General features: G+C 47.7%; 1 protein-coding gene across 2 annotated transcripts in view; it reads left to right on the forward strand.

Annotated features, from left to right (window-relative positions):
* Positions 1-14,299, forward strand: part of GART (phosphoribosylglycinamide formyltransferase, phosphoribosylglycinamide synthetase, phosphoribosylaminoimidazole synthetase) — a 61,728-nt gene extending 47,429 nt beyond the window's left edge. For both annotated transcript variants that reach the window (XM_039488263.1, XM_039488271.1), the window contains 3 exons: positions 7,201-7,342; positions 11,198-11,313; positions 13,022-14,299. In XM_039488263.1, the coding sequence (XP_039344197.1) occupies positions 7,201-7,342; positions 11,198-11,313; positions 13,022-13,219 (456 nt within the window). In that variant the 3' untranslated portion in view covers positions 13,220-14,299. The remainder of the gene's footprint in view (positions 1-7,200; positions 7,343-11,197; positions 11,314-13,021) is intronic.
* Positions 14,300-18,419: the final 4,120 nt, after the last annotated feature.

Genomic DNA, 18,419 nt, shown 5'->3' on the forward strand with positions numbered 1-18,419 from the left:
ATCGGCTCCCATGGTAAAACCCATGTTAGGACCTATGCATGTGTCCCCACCTCAGCAGCATCATTCCCTATCAAGAGGAATGTCCCACCAGTGTTCACCGGCCTGCAGCTGCCACACCTCAGGATGGGAAAGGCAGGCTCAGTGGAGCCCTATTTGTTCCTCGCACAAGGGGCACCAGTTGAGGGACTCGAGGTGTACTTGGCTAGTAGATTGGCGCAGACCCTCTGAGGCATGCGCCACCCGGCAAGAACTCTGCGACCGGCCCCAACTGTCTTCAAGGGCCCAGTTCTGCTCTCAGGACTGATTGGGCACCAGAGACCACCAATCGCTGGGCCGTCATCGCCTGTCTCCAAAAGGAAGGTTGCCCTCCTCAGGACAATTCTCCCGGCAACCAGCCCATAGTAGCTCCCAGTCCCATTCGACATCCTGGTACCAGTCGAGTAGCATGAGGTGTGGATTGCAGGTATCCGATGCAGATCCGACGAACGCTGTCAGTCCCCAAGAGCCCAACCAAGACAGTCTTGCTCAGACAGGTCAGCTTTAGGACTCAGCGACTGGAACCAGTCAGACAAGAGCCACTGCTCAGCCCGATCCTGGTCGCCCAGTACCGACTGCTCCAGTGGTAGCTCCAGCTCGGAGCAAGGTTCCCTGACTCCAGGACAAGCTCCAGTACTGGTGGTGCCGACTACATTATCAGCACCGAAACCTGTCCAATGGCCCCAAGCACAGTGGCTGGCGCCACAGTATCCGTGGAACCCATAGAGGTCCACCCAGCCTTCCCATGCTGCCCAATCAGTGCCGGGAGCCTCGGAGAGGCCAGTGGCCTCGGTATCCCGTCCCCCTCCGGTGCTTGAGACTCAGGTGTCTGGATGCAGGTCCAGGAAGACCCAGGGGAGCAAGCTGCTGGACCACCAATGGACATGGAGGCTCCCACGGCACCAGCATCGTCCTCGTCATCGCCAGACAAGGCTATCACGGAGCCTCGTCCAGTTCCTCAGGATAATGCCAGGGCTCACCAGGACCTTTTTGAAGAGGGTCGATTCTAACCTCGGGCTTCAGGCAGAAGAATTGGAGGAGCCCTCGGACTCTCTCTTTGACGTCCTCTGCTCCTTGGCTCCTGCCAGGGTGGCTCTACCCCTTCATGAAGAGGTTTCCAAGATCGCTAAAGCCCTGTGGCAGACCCCCTCTTCCCTGGCCCTTATCTCTAAAAGGGCTGAATGCAAGTACTTTGTGCCAATCAATGGGAATGAGTACTTATACTCCCACCCAACCCCCGATTCCCTTGTGGTCGAGGTGGTTAACCACAAGGAGAGGCAAGGAAAACCTGGGGCCACCCCCGAAAATAAAGACTCCAGGAGGCTGGATCTTTTCAGAAGTAAGGTTTATTCATCTTCCAGCATTCAGCTGAGAGTAGCCAACCACCAAGTCCTCCTTGGCCAATATGACTTCAGCATGTGGCAAGCCATGGCCAAGTTCAAAGGGTTGCTCCCCGAGGCTTCTAAGACGGAGTTCCGAGCGATCCTCAATGAGGGCACAACTGTGACCAGGGCAGCCCTCCAGGCAGCATGGCTTCTGCTGTCTCCATGTGGCGAAGCTCTTGGCTGCTCCTCTCTGGCTTGTCCACCGAGACCCAGCAGTCTATGCAGGACATGCCCTCCGATGGCTGGGACCAATTTGCAGGGTGAACAGACAGCAAATTCCATGGCCTCAAGGACTCCCACACCAGCCTGAAGACCCTGAGTCTCTATGTCCCAGCCCCAGCGCGTAAGTGGTTCAAACCGCAGCAGCCGCAGGGCCAGGGGAGCCAGCCTCAGCAGGACCAGCCCCATAAATGAGCCAAGGGCTACAAGTGCCATCTGAGCCACCCACCTCCACCCTCTGCCCAGTCAAGCTTGGCCCAGAATAAGCAGGGGGCCACATGGTTGTTTTGAGGGTGCGCCTGAGGGCGACCTACCAGACTATTCCCCGGATCCATCCTTCCCTGTGTTCTCCAACCGCCTTTCCCTCTTCCTCCCTGCCTGGACAGCTATAACCTCAGACCGATGAGTCCTCAGCACAGTGGAACAGGATTATACCCTCCAGTTCCTTTCTACCTCACCTTCCCACCCGCCTTCACCGTCCCTCTTCAGGGACCCCTCTCACGAGAATCTCCTCGCACAGGAGGTAAAGGGGTTGCTACAACTGGGTGCAGTGGAAGAAGTTCCTCTTGAGTACAGGAACAAGGGTTCTATTCCTGATACTTTTTAATCCCAATGGCCAAGGGCAGTCTACAGCCCATCCTGGACCTGCGAAGCCTTAACAAGTACCTAAAAAAGTTAAAGTTCTGCATGGCCTCTCTGGCTTCTATTATCCCCCCCCTGGATCTGGGAGACTGGTATGCCGCCCTCGACTTGAAGGACGCATACTGGTAAACGACAAAAAGTCGATGTTAGTGCCAGTGCAGAGGATAGAGTTCATTGGAGCAGTCCTCGACTCGACCTGCACCAGGGCGTTGCTGCCACTGGAAAAGTTCCACACATTGACAAACCTCATCGCAGAAGTCTCCATGTTCCCTCTGACTACAGCCAGGGTCTGTCTGCGCCTTCTGGGCCACATGGAAGCATGCACTTATGTGGTCCGCCATGCCAGGCTCCAGATGTGGCCCCTGCGACAATGGCTGGTGACGGTGTATTCCCAGTCCCGAGACCCCCTGGAGAAGATGTTACCATTCCCCAGGCGATACTTATCTCACTGCGATGGTGGACTGACCGCAGGACAGTCCTGGAAGGGGTTCCATTTGACAACCCTCCACACTCCTCACACCGTGAGGTCCCCAGACGAAGCGCGGTTGCACATAAACATCAAAGAGCTCCGAGCAGTCTGGTTGGCATGCAAAGTCTTCTTGCTCCATCTGTCGGGCAGGGTGGTACGAGTCCTGACGGACAACACAGCCTCGATGTTCTACATCAGCAGGCAAGCGAGCGCGCAATTGTCTGCTCTCTGCCAAGAGGCACTCCATCTATGGGATTTCTGCATCAGCCACAAAATCCCCCTGAAAGCTTGTCACCTTTCCAGCATCAGGAACACGCTGGCAGACCAGCTCAGTAGGGACTTCTCCTCTCACCACGAGTGGTCGCTCCATCCAGAGGTAGCCTACATTATCTTCCAAAGGTGGTGAACTCCCCAAATGGACCTCTTTGCTACCAGACAGAACAGAAAATGCTACCGGTTTTGTTCTCTGCAAGGTCTGAGCAAGGGCTCCCTCTCGGACGCTTTCCTCCTGTTGTGGTCATGGAGCCTGATGTACGCGTTCCCTCCAATTCCGCTCATCAGCAGGGCCCTGGCAAAGACCAAGAGAGACAAGATGCAGGTCGTCATGATCGCCCCGACGTGGCCTCGCCAGCACTGGTTCAGCATGCTCGTGAGCCTGTCCGTGGCCCCTCCCAGGCCCCTGCCCAACTGACTAGACCTGCAGTCAGAGGACCACGGTTGCCACCTACGCCCCCACCTCAGGTCCCTCCACCTCTCGGCGTGGATGCTGCATGGCCGAACCTGGAGGAACGGACCTGTTCGGAAGGAGTCCAACAGGTCCTCCTGGGAAGTGGGAAGCCCTCAACTAGACTGACTTACCTGGCTAAGTGGACTAGGTTTTCCCACTGGGCGTCCAAACAGGGCATCTTTCTCTCATATTCCTCCATACATCCTGGACTACCTGCTCCATTTGAGGAACCAGAGCCTGGCACATTCTTCCATTAGAGTGCATCTCGCGGCAATCTCTGCTTTTCACCCACCGATCCAAGGACAGATGGTGTTTTCCCAAGACATCACAGTCAGATTCCTGAGGGGGCCTGAGAGACCCTGTCCCGCAGGTACGGGCCCCTGTCCCGCAGAGGGATCTTAACTTGGTCCTCTCTAGGCTCACCAGCCTGCCCTTTGAGCCACTGGGTTCCTGCTTCCTTTCCCACCTGTCGTGGAAGGTCGCATTCCTAGTGGCGGAGATGTTGGCAAGACGGGTCTCTGAAATTAAAGACTTGACCTCAGAACCTCCATACACAATCTTCTACAAAGATATGGTTCAGTTGCAGCCCTACCTGGCCTTCCTGCCAAAGGTGGTCTCCACCTTCCATATGAACCAGGATATCTTCCTCCCGGTGTTCTGTCCCAAACTGCACAAGGCCAGTGAAGAGAGGCATCTTCGCACCCTGGACGTCCAGAGGGCCATGGCTTTCTACTTAGAACATACCAAGCCTTTCCATAAATCAACTCAACTCTTCATCGCTACAGTGGATAGGAGGAAGGGTCACCCGGTGTCTTCGCAGAGGATTTCCAATTGGATTACCTTGTGCATAAGAAGCTGTTATGATCTGGCGGGGGTTCCACCGCTGCAAATTGTCAGAGCCCACTCGATGAGAGCATAGGTGTTTTCAGCGGCCTTCCTGGCGCGCATCCCTATCCAGGACATCTGTAGAGCCGCAACATGGTCCTCTGTTCACAAATTTACTGCTCATTATGCCATCACTTAGCAGGCCAGGGACGACTCTGGGTTTGGCAAAGTTGTGTTGCAATCGACACGTCCGTGAACTTCTACCCACCTCCAGGGGTACTGCTTGGGAGTCACCTAATATGGAATGGACATGAGCAAGCACTTGAAGAAAAGAGAGTTAACTTTTCCATAACTGATGTTCTTTGAGATGTGTTGCTCATGTCCATTCCATGACCTGCCCTCCTTCCCCACTGTCGGAGTTTCCAGCAAGAAGGAACTGAGGGTGGGGAGAGCTGGCGGTGCCCCTTACACCACGCCAAGCGAGCACCACTCCAGAGGGCGCCAGAGCCAGTCCCCTATGGATACTGCTGAGGGAAAAACTTCCAGCACCGGTGCATGCGGCGAGCACACATTCCTAATATGGAATGGACATGAGCAACACATCTCGAACACGAGTTACAGAAAAGGTTAACTGCCTTTTAGGCACCGAGGCTCCCTATCCAATGCATGGGGAGAGAGAGGCACCTCAGAACACAATCTGCAAAAGCCAGCACATTAGGTGGGGAGCTGCCTAAGCTAGCCAGTGGGAGATGCTGACGAGCTAAACCCCTCCCCTCTCTTGAAGATAGGCACCTAAGTCCAGGCTGCAGGGACGCATCAAGGTCTGCTTAGAGATCCACAAATGAGAACCAGCCACGTAGAGGCAGGTACCTTAGGCGCCTACGGGATTTCTTGCAGGAATGACTTAGGCACTTGACTCAGTCCCTGTGAAATGGGGGGAGGGGAAGGAAGTCACAGTGCCGACCTTATAGCTTTTAGCCCAGTCGTTAGACCACTCTACCTGGGATGTGGGGACCCTACGTTCAATCCCCACCTCTCTGGCAAAGTGGGAGCGAGGATTTGAAGGGGGGACTTCCACCTCTCAGAAGAGCGTTCTAACCACTGAGCTATGGGATCTTCAGATGCAGGGCTCTCTACCTTTCCAGTGGAAGGTGTTCCCCATTGGATAAACAATGTAAGAGTGATTGGAGCAGGGGTGCTGGGCCCTGAGTGAGTCTCCCACTTCCCTGATGGGTGCCCTAACCACTGGACTTGCAGCATCATTCTCGTGTGCTCTCATTCTCTGGCCCAATGACTATTTATCTATAGTAGAACAGTCTTGGGGCCAGATTGAGAGTGGGAATGATTCTGGAGTCCAGGTACTAGGACATTCACCGGGGAGGAAGAGAGGAGATCTGGGTTCCAGTCCTTGTGTTCCAATCACTTTAATTATTTATCTACAGGGGAACAGCTTCACCAGGAGAGGTGGAGAGAGCCTCACAACAGAACATCCTGTAGCTTAGGGGTTACAGCACTTTCTTGAGAAGTGGGAGTCCCGTGTTCAAATCCTTCCCCTCCTCCCCCCCTCCTTTGAGAGCGGGGAATTGAACCTGGGCCTCCTACATCCTGGGCAAGTGCTCTAACTACTGAGCTAAAAGTTATCAGGTGCAAGGCACCACCACTGCCTTCCTCCTCATGCCAGATTTTGAACCACACTTGGTCTAGTAGGCATGCTCAGAGGTTGCCTACAGCATTGGACCCTGCTTGTGACTTAGGCGTTCAGTCACTTTTCTTCTGGTTCGTGAATCACTCTGGGGCTTGAGCAGGAGATAGGTGTCTGGATGCCTAGAGGGAGGCAGTAGTGCGCCTGCCCAGAACCTGAGACACCCAGGGAACTTGTTTTACCTGAAAAACATGCTGAGTGAAAAGTGCTGAGTGAGTTTAGAGGCCTACACGGATCAGCGGGTGTTTTGTGGATCTCACCCTAAGAGACAGTGTCTGTCCTGAAGAGCTCACAATCTAAATGGACAATACAGAGTGGGAAGGGAATCAGAGCCACGCAGAGGTGAAGTGACTTGCCAAGGGTTACACAATAGGTCAGTAGCAAAGCCAGTAATAGAAGCCAATCCAGCCCTATCCACACTGCCAATGCATTGAACAGCTGCACAGCCAATTTAGCATAAACTTTTCAAACCTAACATGCTGACTTGAAACCCAATTGTTTTTTGTAAATTTCATTGGCATTTAACAGGCCTCATTATTTTAAAGCGATGGCTATTTTAAGAAAATAGTTTTGGTAGTTTAATTTTAAAATTATTCATATTTAAATATGGCATGTGTGTTGTAGCAGAGAAAACTTTAACTGGAGCAATCCTCAGCCTTACCTAGCTGTTCCTTCTTAACATGCCTATAATTAGCCCTCCGGCCTTTTGTGGGGCCCTATGTTACATTTTTTTAATGGGTGGGGGGAGGGGAGAATCTTGTTTGCAATTTAAACTGATCTAAGATTTGGCTGGGTTTAAACCCTGTAGATTGTTTTAAGGCTTCATATGCACTGAAGCTGGTTAAGCCAGTCTAAGAGTTAGGGTGCTTGTTATATTTTTCAGGTTATTATTAATTGTTAATGGTCCAAATCCTATAGTCTTAAACTGAGTTTAAGCAGGCAAAGCTCCCACTGCTTTCAATACGAGTTTGGCTGACTATAGTCTGAGTTGAAAACTACAGGATTTGATCTACTATTACTTACGTGCATTTCTGAAGTGCCCATCCTTGTAATAGCTGGACACCCTTCTTTGGTCATATCTAGAGTTTTAGATTTTTGTATGATTACAGCACAGTGTTTCAGCATGTTCTTATTATATGAAAGAGTCAATTAATCCACATTCGTGTCTGTTTCTCCCTCTTTTTGGATATTGTAGGTAATTGACCATAAATTGTATGGAAGTCGCACAGAATTTGATAATGCGGTTGATAAAGTCCTTGAAGAATTCTCAGTTGAACTGATCTGTCTTGCAGGATTTATGCGGATTTTGTCTGGTCCCTTTGTCAAAAAGTGGGATGGTAAATACGCTATTTTAATATATACTTCTAAACAAGACAAAAGCCATTTTGCAGTTGCAGTTAAGCACTGTATTTAGTCTGGCAAACATGTAGAGAAAACAAGGCAAGTGTACATAGATGATTGACCACTTTAAATAGTAAAGCCTTTTTATCAGCTATACTCTGGATTTTTTAAGAAGGTACATAACTGCTGAAGGTTGGAACTATGGGCGGCCAGTGACCCAGCCATTGGGGGAGGATAGCGCCTGGCTCCGCCCATTGTGCCAGATGCTCTGCCCCTCCCCCTCCCCCTCCGCTCCCCTGCACTGGGTGGCACAGGTGCAGCACCCCAGAACTAGTGCGCTGGGTGGCGTGGTCTGAGCACCGGGCAGGCAGCGCAGGCCCAGCGCCAGCCGCCCTGAGTCCCTGCGGGAGGCAGGCCAGCCAGCCCCAGTCAGCCCAAAGCGCCGGGAACTGCAGGAGGGAGTCTGGGGCTGGAGCATGGCCAGGGCCACACCAGGCAGTTTGGGGAGGCACAGCCTCCCCCAGCCTACGATACCTGTCGCCTATGGTTGGAACAGAAACCTTCCCTCTCCCCAAAACTGCAACTAAAGCACCTGCTTTGGTTGCACGGGGAGTTAGAAACGTAAAGCAATTGAGTGACACACCAGTTGCATATCATTAGCCAGCCAGCCAACCATTTGCTGATCCCATCATTGGTGATGATGATTGGGATGATGCAGGAATAAGCCATGACATGCTGATTGTTTGTTCAAAGGCTGAGGCTGTAGCATTTATAGAAATAGTTCAAGCTGCAGTGTCATTTAGGACTCCCTCTGGTCCTAAATAAGTGTAAGGCCTGAGAGTACCCATCGTGTGCCTAGGATTTTAACGTGATATGGTCGGAAATCCCCAACCAAGCCAATAGTGGGGGGAAACATGCTTATTCATGGGATGCCTAATACAATATCTGCACAAGGTAGTAATGTCTTCCCCGGCTCTGTGCTATAGATCCCTTTCCTTAGCCTTCCCTGTTCCCAAACCCGTGCCCAAGTTTCAGGATAGGAAGCCATTACAAGTGATCTATACTATGATGGGTTATATGTCGCCTTTTTGTGTTATAAAAATGAACCTTTCAAATAGGTCACCTACCCACCTACTGCTCTTAAGCTGAAATTCCCATCAGGCTGTCTTTATCCTACATGCTCCCACCGCTCTCAGGTGCATAGCTTTCACCTTTAGCTTCAGTTGCTACAGAAAAAGGGGAGAGAAGACAAAATTAAAAAAACCCTCCACCACCTCAGCTAATGGCTTTGTGGGGCCAGGGAGGGAAATTCCTTCCTAACCCCAAACAAAGCAATTGGAGTGACCCAGAGCATATGAACAAGAATCAATCCAAGGGACCTTTTAGGGCATCCAGAAACGAGCCATCGCACCAAACGTAGAGCCTTGTTAATACAATGAAAGGTCACCCCTTGTGTCAGTCTTAGGGGCTGGTGAGTACGGAGCTCTTCAGCCTGCTGTGAGAAAGCAAAATTGGTTCCTAATCCCCCTGCCAGACCCTTTTAAACCCTGCTATTATGGAGGAGGGGGCCACCTTAATCCCAAATTGCAAGGAAGCCAGATTACTTTCCTCCTGTAGAGAAATAAACGAGAAGGGTGAAGGGAGCCAGTATCTTTCCCTTCTCTTTATCATTTGCACTGGAACTTCTTTCCACTTCCTTCTGATGGAGGCATTGTGTGTAACCTGCTTCTATAAAGGAGAGGATAAGAGAAATCTGGTATGGAAATTCTTACACAAGTAAATGGTGCACTCAGTTTCCACTGATTCAGGAAGCAGGCAATAGGAGCAGGTATTGCAGGGGAAACAGTCTGGAACAGAGAGAACCCAGTTGCATGGACAACTTCCCATTCCTGTGCTTGGGTTAGAGACTGGTGCCCAAGCAGTTCTCTGTTACAGTTTTACTTCAGTACTAGCAGCTGTTAGCAGGTCACTGGGTGGCAGGTCTGGCCTGCCTAGATCTTAAAAATCCTGTGGAGCAAGGTTCAAGACCTGAAGTCCCTGACAAACCAGAGAGCTTCACAACCTTTTGCACAAGGAGTTTCAATTCTCCCCTTCCCATGAGTGTTTTGTGATGTTTAAGTAGCAGTAACAGGACAGAGAGGCAAAAGCTTTCAGGACTTTTATCAGTTATCTCCTGGTAACCTGCCCCTGCCTTTCCCCTGTCACCCAGTTTACCCCCTGGCCTGTCTGACTCTGACCTCCTGGTATCTGAACTGGGCCAACTCCTGCTCTGACCACTAGGTCAGAGTCCCCACGTCCTGGTTCCTCTCTGGCCCTGCAGTATTGAAGGTGAATCTTAGCAGAAAGGATGCATGAAGAACAGCCTCCTATACTGCAGCTCCTGGGGATACTGTAACAAGGAACTCAAACTCAGCTGAAGTGTCACTGTCACAGTATTGTCCCCAGTACATTTTTGCCCAAGGACGAAACAATCACTAGAAGAAGGCCTGGCATATTGAAGGCAAAGAAAAGCCTTATTTGAACAAAATAGGCTGGAGATAGTGTTGAAGACCTGTTGGGATTTGTGCTATACCTATCCCCAGAAGGCTGCCAATGTCATTGTCTGGAGCGGTTACTGTTGTGTGCGTCCAAATTGTGCACTGACTCCATAGGACATGGCCCTCATCTTGCACTGTCTGTCTTCACTTGTGCCACTTTCCCCATTGCCGTACATTCCCCCTCCCCAGAACAGGACCCTGCTGCCCCTAACATTAGTCAGACAAGTGCAGTGCAGTTAAGCGGTTGGTGAATACTGACGGCATGCAACTGACACATGAGGCATGGAGTGACATTTGTGTACAGGTTACCCTAATGTGGGGCACGTGTTATTGTCTTCCTGTTACCTGAGCGTCAGATCCTCAGCTGCTGTGAAATGCCATTACACCATAGACTTCGTTCTGGCCCAGGATTTCCAGTGCAGTTTGTCAGACAAAATAATAACTTGGAGGAGGAGGAAAGACCTTTTTGAGGAGCGGAGACGGCCTGATGGCTTAGCTGTAGCAATAGTATGTCTGTGATTAGCGTTCAGCCCTATTCTGAGGCTAGCTAGTGACTAGAATGCTCACAGAGCATATGCAGTCACCTCTAGGAGAGAGGCCTAGTGCTGCTCAGTACTATAATGGGGACCCTGCTGACTGTTCATTAGGAGGAACCCCTCAGGAAAAGAGCATTATACTGACTTTTTTTCAATAGAAGGGGAAAGCTGTGGTGTGTTCCTGCTTCTTGGAAGGGCAGAGGGATACTCCTGTGTAGGCAGCAGTTCTCTTCTGTTAAGACTGAACAGTCCTTAGTGGTTAGGAGACTAACCTAGGAAGAAATCTCACCACTTTCATGGAAGCTTGTGTGACCACCATGGGCCAATATTCCACCATGGGCCAATATTCTAAGTCACTAACTTGAGTGGGTATTAAGCACTATGAGCAATAGGAGTGTGTCTAGTCAGATGAAGAGCAAGCCATGACACCGGGGAAGAGACCACCACCACAAAGAACAAGGAGCTATAAACAAATGATAGTCATGGCAGAGATTCTTGGGATAAGTGTACCACATATGTGCAGCAACAGATCCAGACTAACACGGCTACCCCTCTGATACTTGACACATATGTGCAAATGTTTTATTGTTCCCAACCCTGATCAGCTGAAAATAGATGGGGTAGAATGTAGATTCCTGATGAGTTTTGGGCTGCTTTGTCATGGCATTATGAACGTTTTGCATTCTGGTTAACGATGAGGCATTTACTTGATGTTTAAACTTGTGAAACGAGGGCTGAGAGCTAAGAGATAATGATGATTTCATTTATTCTTTTCTAGGAAAAATACTGAATATTCATCCATCTTTACTACCGTCTTTTAAAGGAGCAAATGCCCATAAATTGGTATTACAAGCTGGAGTCCGAATCAGTGGCTGTACTGTGCACTTTGTAGCTGTAAGTACGCCATTTCTAACAGAAATGAGCAGCTTTGAAAAATGTGCAGTGAATGATCATGGTTGGAATAATACCTGTTGTCAAAATGATCTCTGTCTTTTCCTCTTCATTTGTAGAAATGTACAGTGAGCTGAATTCTTTAGAATGTTGTGCAGTGCGGGAATTGGAAATAAATACTATACTAGAATTCAGGCTTTATCTATGCTTGCTTTTTTTCCGTGCCACTTCCTACCATTGGTAACAGTAGTGCTGCTCCACCAGTTGTCATATCAATGGGAGCGCTAGCACAAGCAAGGCCTTGGTGATCAGCAGCATCTTTACCCACTACCATGTTTCCAACTCCTGTGTTTTTAATCATGAGCCTCACCCTGTATAGTGTTCTTAGAGTCCAGTTGCTGGAATCAAGGGAGGCCTGAGAATCTCAGCTTTCGTTAAAAACAAAAAAATTGTTCCAGCTCTCATGCTTGCAGAGAAAAGCTTGAAACTATGGAGTGACTGTAACCTAAAGGCTCACACCCCACCAGGCAAAGAAAAGAACCCTACTGTATTCATTTTGTAAGTCATTTTTTTTTCTTTTTACACTTGGAGTTGGCAATATTACCACCATGTTGTCAAGACTTGCTTTGAGCAGTCTTAGGCCCAGCAACAGTCTTAGGCCCAGCTCTTGACCTCCCATAAGAAATTCAGAAGGCCTGGACACCTAATTTCTTGGTGCTGATATTTCTCTTTTGACACCACTTTTGTCAAAAATTTTGAATAATTCAAAATAGCAGTGGTAGGTCTGCATGATACTAGGAGAGTCTATGGCTTTTGGAGGAGTTGGCTTCCACAGAAAACATTGCTCAGCTGGACCCCGTTAAAATGACTCAGTTCTCTCGTGATGATAAACTGAAAGATTTATTTACAAAGTTAACCTCTCCCTCCCTGGTATTTTAGACGTGTTATGAACTCCATAGGGTTGATGAGCCTTGACTTCTCACCATTTGTGGAAAACGCATGTGCACAATTAAATTAGTTTAGAAGCAAGATTTTTTTCCCCTCTCATTTACTTATCAGGATTGAAAGTAGCAGGACGCAGCTCCCTCATTAAATGCTTGAAATCATCCTCCCACTCCTATAGCTGCTTAAGAAATCCATTTTCTTACTCTTGCCAGCACTGTGGCATGTGAGGAGGCAAGGAGTTCGGTTCTTCTAGACATAGATGTGGTTCTGTCCCTCCATAGTATGTCATTGTGGCATTTCCACAAGTGAAGAGAATTCATAGACAGCAGGGAACATTACTGATCATGTGGGAAATAGATAATTTAGAGGTGGAAAGATCTTTTGGCTCACTTAATCCATCTCCTTGTCAATGCAAGATAATTCTCTGTTGTAAATATACCTACATTTTGTCTAGTCCAGCTTTATATGGCTTAAGTGCCATGGCTTTCACTGCTTTCTGTGGGACGCTATTCCTCAACCTCACAGAAATGTCACAAGTGTTTTCATGGCATTCACCCTGGCCTACGTGCTTCCATTCTTGGAAACAGACTCCCATCAATTCCCTGCAGACCAAAGTGACCCAACTGTATTTTCTGCACTCCTCACATATCACAGGAAATATGTATAAGTGGTACCTAAGGTAACCAGAGCAAATAACTGTCCTACTGTTGGGCGTCTTCTCTTCCCCCTCTTTCAGTTTACAGTATTCTGGATTTTCTTTTTTCAGGAGGAAGTTGATGCCGGAGCTATAATTTTTCAAGAGGCAGTTCCTGTGAAGATTGGAGACACAGAGGAGACCTTGTCAGAAAGAGTAAAAGAAGCAGAGCACAGAGCCTTCCCTGCTGCCTTGGAACTGGTGGCCAGTAAGGCAGCATGCCTAGGAGAAAATGGCAAGATCTTTTGGAATTTAGAACAGCGGAATTGAGAAAACTCTTGGTTGTAGTGATGGACCAACAACAATAATCCAGAGGGCAGAATTTAGCAATCACACAGTTACTTTTATTCTGTTCATAGAGTGTGTTTTAGTGTAACATTTCCCATGGCATTCCAGCAGGATCTCCAAATTCCCTCTAGTGGTATTGCTCCAAAGTAAAGGCAGAGAAAGCCAAAAATGGGAAGGGACAGGGATTTTAAATTTTTTTTTTTTTTTTTTAAGAATACCATGGTGGTAACTGATCAACATTGCTCTGGCCACACCAGAAGGAAGGAAGTGGCTCTCATAACAAAATCTTTCTTTAAAGAAAATGTTGAAGTGGATTTTGCTCCTGCAAATTGTGTTTTTCATGGAGTATCGTACCTGGTCTGGACTCACAGTATCAAGTAACTCCAGAGGTGGAACCTGTGATCCAGCAGATGCTGTACAGAATAAAACTCCTGCTGAATACTTACCTGTGGGTAAGTGGGTCTGGCTTTAGGGACCTCATTTCACACATGTAGTCCACTAGAGGTTAAGCAAGTTTAGAGTCAGAGGGTTACCCCCCCTCCCCCGTGTAGAATTGGGAATGAGATGCTTTCCAATGCTCATAATCCTGTGTGAAATTCTTTACCAATGCTGTCATAGCTAGATTCAAGAATTCTGGAAGCATCTGTTTTAAGCTAGAATAATATTGATTTTTTTTTTTAATTCTCTCTACCTACCCCTCTTCCCCTCCAAAATCGTTTGTCATTCTCAGAAGCATATTTGAGTGTTTTTATTATGGCTGAACTCTTATCTCTGAACAAGCCCCTCATTTTCTTTTAATGTTTTTAGCAGCTGCAAACGTTAGTCACTATACAGTTTACTCAAATCTGTTTTTGCCCCACAAGCTAGGGGCACCTTCCTTCAGTTGCTCCTACATAGTTTTAAAACAAAACAAATCAGAAACCTCCTGTCACCAATACACTAAGTGACACCAAATGTTGGTTGCCAGCCTGTGTATTGACATTCTTTCTGCGTTAGAACAATTTAAACTGCTCAGTTATTTCAAATCCAATTCTAATAAAGTTGAGAAAAAGCAACGTTAAAGGGACGTCATTTAAATATTTTCCTTAGATTCTTTTGCTTTCGTTAAGGGCAGAAATGATTTTTAAAAATGTTGTGTTTAGAAGGGAACACTATTGTTTCAGATGTGGATACACAATGGTAGGCAGAGTAAGTGGATATGCAGCAAGTCTCCAACTGACAATGGTTTTAAGTCCATCTTAAGGGTGATGGACATTCTGCCTAAATATGCCTATGCCTTAGGCTTAAAAAGCAAGACAAGTGGTAAAGTTTCTAAAGACCTTTCAAACTATTGTTGATGATGGGCACATTCTCCCAAAACTACAGCCTGAGCCAGGGAAAGAACTTATAAACAATTTGTGAAAGCAGCATACGACTGATCCTTTGGTTAGTAATAATGATATAAAAATGGGGATGGCAGAATGATTTAACAGAACTTTACAAGGGAGGATATTTACAGCCCACATCACCTCTCTATATAGTGATGTTAATAGAGCTTTTACAGCATTACAGCCAAAGCATTCACAGAATTATCAGTACCAGACCTGGGGAGGTTAATCATGCAGATGTAGGCTCGGTGGAGACTTCTTTATTTTAAAAACTGTCTGGGTCCCCTTTCAGAAACAGGCCACATGAGGCCATATAAAGCCAGAAGGTTTGAAAAAGGTTATCAACAGATGATGAAATATTCATAGGGGATGAAGCCTTAATCAAGGGACGGAGGCCTGTATAGGGGTTCAAGATTACAAGGACAAGACCAATTCTTTTCGGTCTCAAGAATTACCAAAAAAGTTAAACCTGAACAAGACAGATTTTACAGGGTTGAAAAAGTTCTAACTGGGAAAGGGAAGGGGGAGGGAAAAGGGTTTCTGGTGAAATAGTTGGGTCAGCCCCCTAAATTTAAGAGGTGGGTGGAAACCTCATCTCACCTCTCCAACCTTCTAGTTCTACAAGGAGAAAAGAAAAGAGCTGTGGTGACTTTTACATCAACCCAGTGATGCCAGTTTGGGATTTTTCCACAAAACCCTAGTTTGAATTTATACAGTTTTAACTATCTCCCCGGGGTCTGGCAGGTGGGGTTAGAGGAAATACAACCTGAAACAGCATCACCAAACAAGCCTTTTGAAATCACCTTTGGGGGCTAAGAAAGGGCATTTCTTCCTACAATGAGGCTGTCAATCATCCATACCTGAATTGGTGGATTATATGAACAAAGCTAGGGCTAGCCAAGCTGAACAGCCAGAAGTGCTCATGAGCTACGATCCTAGGGGTAGAAAAGTTAGACTTAAATCTCTTGATGGGGCTTATGCATTTTCTAGCATTGTGGAACTAGCCTAGAGTTTAGAGGAGTTGTTCCCCGGTCCTAATGTAAAAATAATAATCCCATTTTCATCTGACATTAGAGGAGGTTTGTAGTCATCCTGCAATTCACTGTGACTATCGTAGCACATCTTACCTTTAGCTAGACCTGCTGGTTGCTCCCTCAATGGCAGATGGTGTTCATCCATTTTTTAAAAAGAGCTTTCATGTCCTTTGCACGCCAGAGAATAAAGGCATGCTGGTATCTGTTTCTTCTGTTTCTCCCCCCGCCTCCCTACACACGTGTATTTATGTCTTCAGCCTAATGATCAACACCATTTAAGTTAATATTCCTTAACTGTTTAAACTGCATGTTTACAGAAACACACTGTCACGGGGTCTGCACAGGTCCCCTCCCTCTTGTGCTCTGTGCTTAGGCTGGTCAAAGAAAAGGGTCCCAACGCCTCTCTCGGGTCTTTCACCCATCTCTCTTTATTTACAGTGCTTAGTGCAATCCTGATTCGCCCAACACCGATCCCCACACTGACCCTTCCCTGGGTCGTCTTGCCTTTGAGGCTTCCTGCAGCCAGTAGAGAGACAGCTGCAGTCCCCCTGTCTTCTCCCCTGGGTAGCCTGCCACTGAGCCTTTCCCTGGGCTTATATCTCCTCCCAGGCACCAGCCCAGCTGGTTCCACTTGACTAGGCTGATTCTCCTGAGCCTGCAGCTGAGCTCCTTGCTGAGTGTCTGGGCACCCAGCCGCTTTGCGGAGAAGCAGGGAGAGGGGAGCCACCCCTTTAGCAGGGCATCCGAGGGGTTTATCCCTCTGCCCTGCAACATACACCTACAGCCTGTTTAAAAACAATATAAAACATATGCACAGTTAAAATGGAATTTTACCTTGCCCTGGTGAATTACAGCTTGAAGTTGCTGTTTCTCTACTAAACGGATCACACTACAATAAAGTGTGTGTGTGCGTTTATATATACACGCAGCGCTAGAGATCAGGTACATTCAGAATTATACAATATACCTCTCTCAGTCCAGCAGCCATTCTGACCAAGATGCTTTCTGTTGTAAGGAGACAGTCTCCAATAAATAAGACTTAGCCCCAGGCACCTGTTTGTTTCAATCTAACTTTAACATCTGTACTTAGCATGTTGTTTTGATACTTCAGTATTTAATATGTACTTGATTAGGGTACATGATGAATTTATGCACCCCCACAGCTGTGGATGAAAAACTGTCTACACAACAAGGCTCCTCTGGGGTTTTATTTTCCTGTTTCTAATTGAAATAGAGCATTACAGGACCTTACATTAGTAAACAGTAAACCATCATGCATGGCAACCTTGACTATTACTGTATCCCCCTTCCTACTGACTTTGAAGCTGACAAAATGTGTCTTAGAGTGTTTTTTAGGTGTGGGTGGTTTTGTTTGTTTGTTTTCTTCGTGAGCAAACTTTTTGTTTTTAAAGAAAACAAATCAGAAACACAACAGATCTTACATGCTCATGATGTCACACAGGCTCAGTTAGCACTATCACTGCAGCCATATGCCCCATTTCAGCTTCACTCTCAAACACCCTGTCTCAGGGCTGGACAAAAACAATTTTGGCCTAATCTGTCCATATCCACGGATCTATGCTGTCCAGGTTCTGGGGCTCTTTAGAAAGTCACTGCTCAGCTGTTGAGAGAACCGCCCCCCAGCCCACCCACCCAGGTCAGGCCCTATTTTAGATTTACATAGGTGCACTCAGTTCCTATCCACATTACCCTCCTCAGCCCTGTCAACATTTTCTATTCTAGTTACCTGCAACTTGGCTCTGTGACTCAAATCGTTCGGCAGAGACGCCTGAGCCTTGTACGATATGTCCTGCCCCCTTCCAATGGTTAAACAGCAGCCAACCCCCAACATTTCTGGGCCTGCTCTGGGTTCACAGGCTCTAACTCGAGCATGAGGCAGGGGTGCTGGAACAATCTGCATAGAGGGGGTGCTGAGAGCCATTGAACCAAAGTGTAAACCCTGTATATGATAGAAACCACTTCAAATGGTTTACACTTACAGCTGCAGCACCCCTAGTTCCAGCACATATAGCATGAGGCTGCCTGTTAGGTCTTCAGGTTGCATTCTGGAATCTCCAATGACAGCTGGGCCAGAGGGCGCCCCTTGACTTCCCCCTCTACCCCTAGAGCTAAAGTAAATAGGTCTTGTGGGAGTAGAACTGAGCTCTTTAAACAAGATGGCCTCCTTCACATCTCAAGGGCTTCTAGGGTACTGCTACCAACTAGCCAATGATTAAGCACTAGAGGACAAACTTCCCGCTTCGTTACACTCTAATTCGTTGGGGCTTAGAGTTCTCACCTCCCACAACCCCCAATTGACACTCACACCAGAAGGTCTACAGGACCAATTGGTGGAGAGGCACATGGACAGGCCACAAAGGGTCTGGCTTAACCCAGGAAGTAAAAACAAAACACCTTGGTGCATGCCCATGGGGTGGGAATCAGGAGACATGCAGAGTAGGGTTTCCAGCTCCATCTCACTACTGATCAGTCAAGGAGAGAGGAGGAGTTGCCACTCGAAGACTCACCTGCAGCTCACATTCTGTAAGAGCGCACATGCAGTTTGACAGTAGATACTAAGACTATTCTAACATAGCAGAAAATAATAGGTGAAATTCACCCATGCTACACGTGCAATCTATAGGCATCAGAGGGTCCAGGATTCAGTTCCCTGTTCTGCCACAGAGTCCTTTTTAGGGAGAGCAGATGTCCTGATTTTACAGGGACAGTCCTGATTTTGGGGGCTTTTTCTTATATAGGCACCTATTACCCCCTACCTGC

This window comes from Mauremys reevesii, linkage group 1 (assembly GCF_016161935.1).
Source record: "Mauremys reevesii isolate NIE-2019 linkage group 1, ASM1616193v1, whole genome shotgun sequence".
Classification (NCBI taxonomy): Eukaryota; Metazoa; Chordata; order Testudines; family Geoemydidae; genus Mauremys; species Mauremys reevesii.